General features: G+C 36.6%; 1 protein-coding gene across 3 annotated transcripts in view; it reads right to left on the bottom strand.

Annotated features, from left to right (window-relative positions):
- Positions 1-2,235: 2,235 nt before the first annotated feature.
- Positions 2,236-12,404, bottom strand: part of LOC137057953 (thimet oligopeptidase-like) — a 30,898-nt gene continuing 20,729 nt past the window's right edge. For 2 of the 3 annotated variants that reach the window (XM_067431067.1, XM_067431068.1), the window contains 5 exons: positions 9,934-10,135; positions 9,660-9,846; positions 8,994-9,122; positions 7,942-8,078; positions 7,656-7,857 (listed from right to left, as the gene is read on the bottom strand). In XM_067431067.1, the coding sequence (XP_067287168.1) occupies positions 7,660-7,857; positions 7,942-8,078; positions 8,994-9,122; positions 9,660-9,846; positions 9,934-10,135 (853 nt within the window). In that variant the 3' untranslated portion in view covers positions 7,656-7,659. Of the gene's footprint in view, positions 2,334-7,655; positions 7,858-7,941; positions 8,079-8,993; positions 9,123-9,659; positions 9,847-9,933; positions 10,136-12,404 lie in introns of those variants that run through there. The other variant, XM_067431069.1, reaches the window with a different exon arrangement.

The following is a 12,404-nucleotide window of genomic DNA, read 5'->3' as shown; positions in this document are numbered from 1 at the left end:
GCTAAAAGGATGGACGCAGGAAAAGTGGCAGGATTTTTCAGATGAATCTTCTGTTGAATTACACCACAGTCGCCGCAAATATTGCAGGAGACCTACTGGTGCCCGAATGTATCCGAGATTCACCCAGAAAACAGTGAAGTCTGGTGGCGGAAAATTCATGGTCTGGGGTTACATCCAGTATGGGGGTGTGCGAGAGATCTGCAGGGTGGAAGGCAACATCAATAGTCTAAAATACCAAAAAATCTTAGCTACCTTTTATATTCCCAATCATAAAAGAGGCCAAATTCTGCAGCAGGACGGTGCTCCATCGCATACTTCCATCTCCACATCAAAGTTCCTCAAGGCGAAGAAGATCAAGATGCTCCAGGATTGGCCAGCCCAGTCACCAGACATGAACATCATTGAGCATATGTGGGGTAGGATGAAAGAGGACGCATGGAAGACGAAACCAAAGAATATTGATGAACTCTGGGGGGCACGCAAGACTGCTTTCTTAGCTATTCCTGATGACTTCATCAATAAATTGTATGAATCCTTGCCAAACCGCATGGATGCAGTCCTTCAAGCTCATGGAAGTCAAACAAGATATTAAATTTGGATCTCACAGCACCACAATTTAATTTGCTGACATATTTTTGTATTTGCAGTAAATTTGTTCAATTTCTGTATAGGCGACAAAACTTTTGTCTTGCCAAAATTTGACCTTTCTGTCTTGATTAAATTATAAATATTTTTTCTGGTAACATTATTTATTTCAGTGCATTAAACATCATTTGGGAGGGTTTTAGCTTTTCATATGAGCTATTTCTAACACCAATGAATTAATTAAAAGTCAGGTTAATATCAGGTATTTCTAGAAAATAGATAAGCGACAAGACTTTTGTCAGGGACTGTATGTACTAACATTTAAATTCATAATTTGATACAATGCACTTATTGTGTGCATACATGTTTTTACATTGTACCTTAATTTAAAAAATATATATCTGCGTGTAATTATATCTGTAATTAATTTCTGTAGTTACATTTATTACACAGTTGGCACTTCCCTTACACCTAACCCTAGCCTTAAACTGACACACACCACCACACATGTCCGCAACTTTAACCACATCCCACCTCAATATCAGCAAAAGTGTTTTGTAATGCAATGTAATTTTTTTTATTTTATGCAAGAACATAGTTAAGGCCACAAACAAAATATAAAGTGGGACCAAAAAGTTAAATAATTAGAAATAAAGCATTCCCACCAGAATTAAACTAGACTACATTTTCAACACAAACCTCAAAGACGAGACCCAAACTTTGGCAGTGGGCCTGCAACTCAGAATAGGCCTTCTCCCAGAATGCATTTCTCTCATTTTTCATGTCTGTCAAATAAAATGTAGTTCATTAATGGCAGACCCTGAAGTAGTTAATTTTGTGATATTTAATATTGTACATTATGTAAGCCCGCCTAATCGTCCCAATGGAGGCTTGTGATTGGTGGGCAAAGGTCTCTTGCGCGTTCAGTCATTTCAGCTGTGCAAAGGGATTCAATTCCAATTTACCTTTATCGGACTCCATTTTATTATGACCTCGAATTTAGGCTAGAATACCAATTGGTTATTTGGCCATTTATATTTAATAGTTTAACAACACATTTAATTATTCTATTTAACCCAGTGTTGAAATTATACCCATTCATCTACTAAAAATAGTTAATAATTCCATAGTAAGTCAGAATAAATCAGTTTAATAATTTATTACTAATCAAGTAACTGTATCATGCCAGTTACATAATCAGTTCAAAGATAATCCATACATAACATCAAATGCTCTGAAGTAAAGAATAAAATATGGATGCCTGACACCTGAAAATGACATAACACTGAGCATCTAATAGACACTCAGCATTACGGGCTGTAAAGGTTCGAGCCCTTAGTTATCTCGCTTATTACACAGTCATATATAATATGTAGACTATTGGTCTATTGTACTTTGACCTCCACTAATATTGACACCTTTGGTAAATATGAGCAAAGGCAGATGTGAAAATAAATCTGCATTGTTTATCATTTTGATCTTTAATCCAAAAATTCTAACATTTCATTGAAGTAAAACAATAGAAAGCGTGGGAGGGGACACATTCTGATTTTTTTTCTCTCTCTCCAGTGCATGTTGTTCACAATTATTAGCAAAAAACTGAGTAAACACGACCAAAACAAGCCTTACCCGAGTGTGTGGAGCTGATGAACACCCGCACCATTCTGGAAACAGGTTGTAGAGAATCAGCGCTCTGTCCCCGTAGAGCCTCCAATCCAAAAGTTTCGCTCATCTCCACCACAGCCATCCTGACCAACACACCTCAATTAATCCAGCGTATGATCCCCTGCGCTCTTGTCCTCATAACCCACCCAAATCTTAAGTGATCCTCCCAAAAAAACTACAGCATTAAATAATGAGCTCCAGAACTCCAAAGCACCACTGCTTAGATCTGAAAGCTGGAAATATTAACCGAGCCCCGAGAAGAAAAAATACATTTGATTCCACTATATGGAAAATAAAGCAGGTCTGTTGCGAAGCACTCTAGCACATTTGTTTGTTCTCCTCTGTATCTGTCATTTTATCCACTGAGATCAGGAAGGCCGAGAGAGACACGGTGTTTACGACCCGCCGCCTGCAGCAGAGATCAGACCCTGGAGACCATGAGCAGCTGCCACACTCTTAATTAACCTAGTGTAAATGCATTTACTGCTGCTTTTCATTTCTGATTATGAGTCAAAGATCGTAGGAATCATTTTGCCTATTTACAAATAATTATAATATGATTTTAAAAGACAAGTATTGATGTGAACCTGATGAACTGAGCATGCTCCCACATGAGCAGGTGATTTTATTGCGCTGTTAACTAAACCTGAATCTGTTAATTGTTACTCTGTGTTGTTTGTTTCTAGCCTCTATAATGTGCCCAGAACCCTTCCCGAGAGAGAATATCCTAAGCCTACGCTCACCAAGGAATCAGGAGTCAGGTTGATGCCTTGAATCATGATCAAAACTTACTTTGCCCGTAGGCAAAATTGTGCAATTTACGTAATATGTTAACATGATAAACAAAAAGACATTTTAATGTCTTACACATTTTTTTCTTGGTTTCAATATTACATTAAATGTGGAAAAGATCTGTTATGATTTTAGTTGAGATTATTTTACATCACAAAATAATGCTGTTTTTTTTATTTAAATATTCATACATGACAGGTAGAACAACACTACCATTATATATAAATATTAGAATATAATGTAAAAAAAAGTCAATATTTTCCGATCTGTCAAAAAAAATTGCATATTGTGATAAAAGTTCATTATTTTCCATAATGTAATGATAAAAATTAAACTTTCATATATTTTAGATTCATTGCACACCAACTGAAATATTTCAGGTCTTTTATTGTTTTAATACTGATGATTTTGGCATACAGCTCATGAAAACCCAAAATTCTCAAACAATTAGCATATTTCATCCGACCAATAAAAGAAAAGTGTTTCTAATACAAAAAAAGCCAACCTTCAAATAATTGTGTTCAGTTATGCACTCAATACTTGGTCGGGAATCCTTTTGCAGAAATGACTGCTTCAATGCGGCGTGGCATGGAGGCGATCAGCCTGTGGCACTGCTGAGGTGTTATGGAGGCCCAGGATGCTTCGGTAGCGGCCTTAAGCTCATCCAGAGTGTTGGGTTCTCTTCACAATATCCCACAGATTCTCTATGGGGTTCAGGTCAGGAGAGTTGGCAGGCCAATTTAGTAGAGTAATACCATGGTCAGTAAACCATTTACCAGTGGTTTTGGCACTGTGAGCAGGTGTCAGGTTGTGCTGAAAAACGAAATCATCTCCATAAAGCTTTTCAGCAGATGAAGCATGAAGTGCTCCAAAATCTCCTGATAGCTAGCTGCATTGACCCTGCCCTTGATAAAACACAGTGGACCAACACCAGCAGCTGACATGGCACCCCAGACCATCACTGACTGTGGGTACTTGACACTGGACTTCAGGCATTTTGGCATTTCCTTCTCCCCAGTCTTCCTCCAGACTCTGGCACCTTGATTTACGAATGACATGCAAAATTTGCTTTCATCCGAAAAAAGTACTTTGGACCACTGAGCAACAGCCCAGTGCTGCTTCTCTGTAGCCAAGGTCAGGCACTTCTGCCGCTGTTTCTGGTTGAAAAGTGTCTTGACCTGGGGAATGTGGCACCTGTAGCCCAGATGTTTCTACTTCAGACTCAGTCCACTGCTTCCGCAGGTCCCCCAAGGTCTGGAATCGGTCCTTCTTTACAATCTTCCTCAGGGTCCGGTCACTTCTCGTTGTGCAGCATTTTTTGCAACACTTTTTTCTTCCCACAGACTTCCCACTGAGGCGCCTTGATACAGCACTCTGGGAACAGCCTATTCCTTAAGAAATTTCTTTCTGTGTCTTACCCTCTCACTTGAGGGTGTCAATGATGGCCTTCTGGACAGGTTCGGGTCGGCAGTCTTACCCATGATTGCGGTTTTGAGTAATGAACCAGGCTGGGAGTTTTTAAAAGCCTCAGGAATCTTTTGCAGGTGTTTAGAGTTAATTAGTTGATTCAGATGATTAGGTTAATAGCTCGTTTAGAGAACCTTTTCATGATATGATAATTTTTTTTAGATGAATTTTTTGGGAATTTTGGGTTTTCATGAGCGGTATACCAAAAACATTAGTATTAAAACAATAAAAGACCTGAAATATTTCAGTTGGTGTGCAATGAATCTAAAATATATGAAAGTTTAATTTTTATCATTACATTATGGAAAATAATGAACTTTTATCACAATATGCATTTGTGATATTTAATATTGTATGTTATCTCGCTTATTACACAGTCATTACACTATTAATATATTTTTTGCAAAACCAGTAGCGTTATGTAGGATGTTGATTGTCTGGTACAATGGTATTTTGTATTGTGTATTATGTATAACTATCATGATTTTTCAGGATCATTTTAAGATTTCAATAATACTACAAAAACGATCTTTGTCTTAAGTTACAAAATCTAAATGTAGAAATATTGCAGCTTAGTTATAATTGCTATCATGAACATTGTGTGTCAATAAGATGTTAAAAAAAAAGCCAAGTGTTCTAATTATTTTGGCCCGTTATTAATTATTATTTATATATAGCCAAAGTAATTAGAACACTTGGCATCTAGGAGTCGTGACAATTGCGGTGGAAGGAATCTGCTGGAACATTGAAAATGATGGACTGGACCAGCACATTAGGGGCGAGTTGGAAGATAAACTGGACGGATCTGTTGTACATTCAAAGGAAAGTTTTTGGCTTCAGTTGCAGAAGGCGTGGGATAACATTAGTGTTGAAGTTCTCAGAGGAAATATATTGACACCAGAAATGTGCTGCAAAAGTTGGACATACCAAATATTAAAGTTAAAAGTGGATAAACGTAGTACGACTCATTTCATCTGATATTTGATGGTCAGAGCAACAATCTGCATGCTTCATGAACATTATGAAAGGAAGTCATATTTTGTAGGCAAAAAGGGTAAATATTTTCAGATCTCTCAGGTGTTCTAATAATCTTGGCCACGTGTGTGTGTGTGTGTGTGTGTGTGTGTGTGTGTGTGTGTGTGTGTGTGTGTGTGTGTGTGTGTGTGTTTGTGTGTGTGTGTGTGTGTGTGTGTGTGTGTAATATCAGGACACAAATGTGTATAATGACATTGGTATTACAGGAGAGGGTGAAAAATGAGGACATTCCCCATTTTTCAAAATTCTTATAAATCCTACAGAATTCATTTTTTTGAGAAAGTAAGAAGAACAGTCCAGAATGTCTCCTGTGATGGGTAGGTTTTGGGGTAGGGGCAGTGTGAGGGGATAGAAAATACGGTTTGTACAGTATTAAAACCATTACGCCTATGGAATGTCCAAAACAGTTCACCAAAAAAAAAAAAAAAAAATATGCAATTTATTTATGTGAATCTAGTCACATGATCCTTCAGAAATCATTATAATATGATTTGCTGCTCAAAAAACATTTATCATCATTATCAAGGTTGAAAAGCAGTTCATTTGAACGTTCTATTCATTAAATAACTGATTTACCTGAAATATAAAGCTTTTGCAACATTATGTCTATACTGTCACTTGATCAATTTAATGCATCCTTGCTAAATAAATGTATTCATTTCTTTAAGTTCTTTCAACTCTTTACTTCCACTCTTTACTTGGAAACGCATGTAATCTAACTTGTCCTCAGCATTAGGTCACAATGTAAAACTGACAAACAAAGTGTTTAGAAATGCAACAAATGAAAAAATAGTTACATTAAAAGGCTGAGACCTTTAAGATATCAAACAATACAAGTAAATGCTGAATTATATTTTTCACTTTAAAAAAAAAGAAAAAAAAGCTATAAATATAAAAGTGTCCTCACTTGCTCTGTCTGGATTTTTTATAATTCGGAATAAATCAGGCAGTGTCATGAGCAGATTTAACTCTGAGGAGCACTTACCATTTCCTGCTCAAGTCCTGGAAGTTATATATATAAATATATTTTGTGTAGTTTTAAATAAACCCTATTGTTAACTCCATCATTGTGGTGTAATAGTTTCTAGTTTTTGATAAGTTTATAAAAAAAAATTGCTCCACTGTAGAATGTGGTTAAATTGAAAAAAAAGGAAAAAAAGGAAAAAAAGAAAAAAAATTAACTTTGTCATGTGTTTATGTCTGATGACGTGCTCTCAAAAATCTGTATAATATTATTATTATTATTATTATTATTATTATTATTATTATTATGTGCATATGGGGTATTCTGATGCGGTTTCATATACTGTATATTTGGCCTCAGCTCAACCTTTGTCAACTCCATCAGTATTTCACACAGTCAGGTGAAGGTTTTTGTTAATTTTGAAAGAATTTTATTTTGTTAATGTATTGTATAAGAATGTTAAAACATCAATGGAACATCGACTACACGTCTTAAACATATATCACCAATATTCTTAGATTAATATTAAAAGGAGGGAGGAGAATTAAGGAATTTAGAAACTGGGTTGTTCATAGTTCGATCTATCAATCATCTATCAATCATCCATCCATCATGATTTTACATTGTTTTTGGATAGATAAAATTAGCATGCTTTTTAGTGTGTCTGATGGAGTGGAGACAAATTTATAGTGCGCACACATTTTTTTAGAAAAAAAATATATTTAGAAATATCCTGGCAGGCTAATTATGGGAGCTATTTATCTACAAAAATACCAAGTTTTAATAATTGTTAGGGTTTTTTTTAACATCCAAAACATGATTTGTCCCTTATCTCAAGAATCCGTGACATACCACACACACTATATATTTTCATTGCAAAATATAATTTCCTGTTCTTATTTTCTTTTTGGGGTTACAGTCACCCAATATTATGTCAATGCTTTTCTAATGACCTGTTTTGAATCATGTTACTGGTATTCCATACATGACATCAGTGAAATGTGTTATGAGTGCACTGAAGCAGTTCCCTGGCACTTTCCAGAGAGAATTCATCAAGCTTTTATGTTTTTTTTTTTTTTTTTTTTTTTTTTGGGCGAGGGGTGGGGTCACATTTCAATACAAGGGTTGGAAGAAAGTGTGGACTGAATTAGTTAGCCTTTTGTTTTTTTTATTTTTAAGGAGGTATCAGTCTGATGCTTTAACAGCTTAGCCTTGGTATTAACCGTGAGTCCTTTGCTCAGGAGGAATGCATCCTGATTGGGTTCTCGTCCCAAGAACTTCTTCAGCATGTCAGCAGCATCCTCAGAGCCTCCAGGCTTCAGAACACACTTCCTGTAGTCCAGACCCACCTGTTTAACAACACAGAATCATGAGTAGACTTTCAAAAGGCATATGTATGCAGAGGACTCACAAGTGCTGTAAGTTAATCTAACCTTAGGGTCCATGATGCCTTCTTGCTTGAAACGGGCATAGAACATGTCCATGGAAAAGACTTCACTCCACAGGTAACCGTAGTACTGAGCATCATATCCTCCTGCCAGGTGACCGAAGGTGGCAGGCATGTTTGTCCCTAAAAAAAATATATTTAAAAAAGAATTAAAAAAAAATAACTGCCTCCAGTACTTTATAAATATAATTCTGCAAGTGCAAATTTTGCTATGGTTAATAATTTATAAATAAAATCAAGCAACATTGAGAAAACCACTGTAAATTTACGTTGCGTGGCATGAATATACATGCAAGTTTGTAAAAGCCATCCTAGGTGTATATGACTTTCTTCTTTCATCAAGTCTTATATTTAATATTAATAGAATATTAATAACAAGCTTTACGGTGCAATTTTTTGTAATAATTTTAAGGTAGACCAAACTTTTATTTTGCCAGGGTTGGAATGAAGATTTTTGAGTTTGTGCATATTAACAAACAGTATTATTTATTAATTAATTTACTTATTTATCGAAGTTCACTCTAATGTACAGTAGCAATATATTTGTTATTTCGTCTTATACTAAAATTTGAAGACCTTTGACTTCCTGTTTGTATGACGCAAATGTCGAGTTTTATCAAATTAAACAAGTCTGAAATGTGACATGGATTAACTGACTGCAACTCTAAAGAGGAAGTTCATGTGTCCTTTAATAGTGAGCCAGCAGGTGCTGAAATCGTCACAAGTCTCATTCAATATGCGTACTAGTAGACAAACCTGCGGCGCTCATTCACAGACACGGCAGAAAATACAGACTTCAGACACTAGTCTGTATCGATATCTGATTAATTAAACAGTCATACTTTGACTGTTTCATCCAAAAATTGCCCAATTCTGTGACCTTCCACTTTATGGAGTAAGCTCCTCTTTAATGCCATTGAATAGATACAGCAGCAGTTTCAGCTATGCACCAGTATGGCGGTATTTGAAATTGAAAATTGAAATTGAAACCAGTTTGAAACCGGCACCGCACTAACGGAGACCCAAATCTCATTTTACCTGGTGAAGCAGGAATACCCAGGATCTCTAGGCAGAGTTTGGCATACTCCTCAGCAGCGTCGATCCCATTCTTTGTGTGCAAAGCCTGATCCAATTTAGCAAGAACAATCTGCCTCAAGTTAAACAACCCTGAAAAACAGGAAACATACTTTAAGCCAGACTTTTTAATAGACCTTGAAATCTGAGGACAGACAAAAAAAAAAAAAAATATGCAAGACAGGGCTTGCTTAAATTGTATAAAGGGTTACAAACCAAAATATAGTTGGTGGTTCTAAGGAAGGGGTTGAATAAAAATTAATTCAGCCAAAAAGGAAAGTTGTTTTAGTGTTAAAACATTGTAATAAACAACTTAAAGACAATTTCCCTTTAGATTTATGATCACAAAAATATTCAAAATAAATGTGTGTGACAAATTACAGGGTAATCTTTTATTTCAGGTTGACTTGCAGGTGATCAGCTCAAGTTTTTGTTTATGAAAATGACCACATTTATGCATTTGCAAGACACTTTTATCCAAAGTGACTTACATTGCATTCAAGGTACACATTTTTACATTATTGTCAGTTCTTGCTTTCCCTGGGAATCAAACCCATGACCTTGGTGTTACTAGCACCACTCTCTACTGGTTGAGCTACAGGAAAGCCACTGCGTTTGGTCCATGGTCACCTGTGTTAGCAAGCCTGGACTTGATGAGTTTGTCCAGAAGCTCTTCTGGAATGGGTTTTCCAGTTTTGTAGTGCTTGGACATGCGCTGCAGTGGCTCCTTCTCCCAGACCCAATTCTCCAACATCTGAGACGGAGCTTCCACGAAATCCATCTCAACATTAGTCCCGCTGAACATTGCAAAGTCAGCCTGAACAAATAAAGTACATCCATATTTAATCTTCACACACTGCCAAAGAGTTGCAACCTAAGTGACACTGAACGCCTTAATACAGACCTGAGCACAAAGCTCATGCATCACATGTCCAAACTCATGAAAGTAAGTTTCCACTTCGTCGTGCTGCAGCAGGGATGGAGCATCAGCGGTAGCCTTGTTGAAATTAGTCACCATGGCAGCCACAGCCATTTGCCTGGTCCCATCCGGGAGCAAAGAGCCGGGCTGTAGGCCAAAGCATGCAGCATGGCCGTACTTACCCTCCCTACAAAGATAATGGAGAAATACTGATTAGGCATGTTGAAACTGCCACTGAAGCCATGTTTAGGATATAAATGGGTTAAAGGTCTCAGGAATCCTACACTGAAGCTGCCCTTCACCCTCAGAATACATGTGCTGGATTCACGAAAAACCTGCTTTAAAAAAAATTAAATAAAAAACCTTGCTGGATTAGTTTACCCATAAATTCAAATATCCCATAATTGACACACCCTCAAGCCGTCCTAAGTGTATACGTCTCTTCTTTTGACACAATTCAGCCAAATTCATGCTGCCAAACTTTATAATGGGCGCACAACAGATTTTGAAGTCCAAAAAAAGCATATCCATCATAAAAATAATCCATACAGCTCCGGAGGTTAATGTCCATCCATGCATTCACAATAGAGTCGAGTTCTGGAGTATGATGCAGAAGTATTGTAAGCTTGTAAACCTCAAACAAATATGGCTGGGCAACAAACTCAAGCTCCAACATTTCTCTTTAAAAAAATAATAATTTTAGACTTCTAATTCATGACAGATGTTTTGCTTTATCCCTTGCGCTTTCGTGTTTGTCAATACATTACGTGTTTGGTTAGAGGTCACTCTTCAGGTGGAACTCGACTTACCAGAAAACAGCAATTCCCTAGCGATACTACACAAGTACTGCGTCATTTGTCTTATTAATATAAATGAGAAGACGCTACAGGGAAAACTTTTTCTCAGATTCTGAAGCCTTTATACAATCACGCAGTGAATACTGCACGTCGAGTCTCGGGGAATAATTAATTCAAATGGCACTCATATTGATGAGTCTATGACTATAATTTGCTGGTTGTACATTAAATATTAACTTTATAGCGTGACTTAATCATGTAAAAGTAACCTTTATCAAGGCGATTTCAGTCATCCAAATTTTCCACTTGTTTTGCAAGTGGAAAATGAGATTTTCATCGAATATCAGTCTTACAAACTTGAAGAAACATTCATCTGTTTGAGCAGGACAAATAATATTTCATAAGTTTGTACAATTTGTATTACTGAAATAGTAACCCGAAAATCAAGCTTAGCTTGTAGCCAAGATCTTACGTAATCTGTGACTTAAAATCTATGAGCAAACAATAAGGATTCACATCAATTAAATTATGGGGTTTTAATAAACATCTAGAGTATACAAACTACGAGTCGCACAAGGGAAATATGCATATATGTGGGTAATAAAACATAACATACAGGGGAAAAAAAATCTAAATTTAACGAATAAAGTAGAGAGCGCTAGAGAGAGCGCATGAAAGCAAGCACGAGAGAGCGGCAGCTTTTATCGCGCAGTTCTTTCCAAGAGGCCCCAGATTAATTACTATTCCCGTAAACAGGAATGGTCGAGACAACCGAGACAAGGCTTCCTGTTGAACTCCCTCCTTAATCAAAATGTTCAGTTTCTTCACACAGAGCTGGTACTTCGGTTCTAGACAGATTCGGTACCGTTGGGTTTTTGTGATTGTAACAATACCATGCATGATAGTGTTGAGAGTTAAGAGTACAGCGATACAGGACTTAGACAGTTAATAGCATACAGAATTTGATTTACATGCAGTGAACATCCTAGCAAATTTAATACATCATATTAAGACATTAAATCAACACTATATATATATATATTCTATTTAATACGTTGAAGAGGTACTTTTCATCTAGATGTCCATATGTAGCTGATATGTATGCGAATTACAACAGTCTCTCTGTGTACGGGTCTACGTGTGGGTCAGAGGTCGAAAGAAAGGGGGTTTGTGGGCTCTGGTGGCCTGTGGGGTTTGTGGGCTCTGGTGGCCAAGACTTCAACGCACAATACCCTCTCATAAGGTCTTTGGGACGACAATGCAGCTCTTCATCTGTTAATTTGTTGTACACCTGTAACAACAACGACTCATGAGTTTAATGTCTCGGGGAATAATTAACTCAAAAGGGATTTAATATTCAATATTCATGAATTTATGAATATAATTTGCCAGTTGTTCATTACGTATTAAAATTTTCCGATAGGGAAAATTGTTTAATTAAATACAAGTAACCCTTTATGAAATTGCTTGAAATTATCCTACTAAGTTTGTCCTGCAAATTAGTTATAGACTTTTCAAATCAATTCTCAATAATGGATTACTGCTTTACGAGCGCATAAGAAACATTAACTTTACTGATCAGGATAAGTTCAATATTTCAAATGGTCATACAGTTTACTTTACTAACATAGTAGCATAAGCAGTTAGGTAACGTTAGAT

Source organism: Pseudorasbora parva, chromosome 22 (genome assembly GCF_024679245.1).
Source record: "Pseudorasbora parva isolate DD20220531a chromosome 22, ASM2467924v1, whole genome shotgun sequence".
NCBI lineage: Eukaryota > Metazoa > Chordata > Actinopteri > Cypriniformes > Gobionidae > Pseudorasbora > Pseudorasbora parva.
Note: the sequence above shows the minus strand (reverse complement) of the source record. Positions and strands in the feature narration are given on the sequence as shown.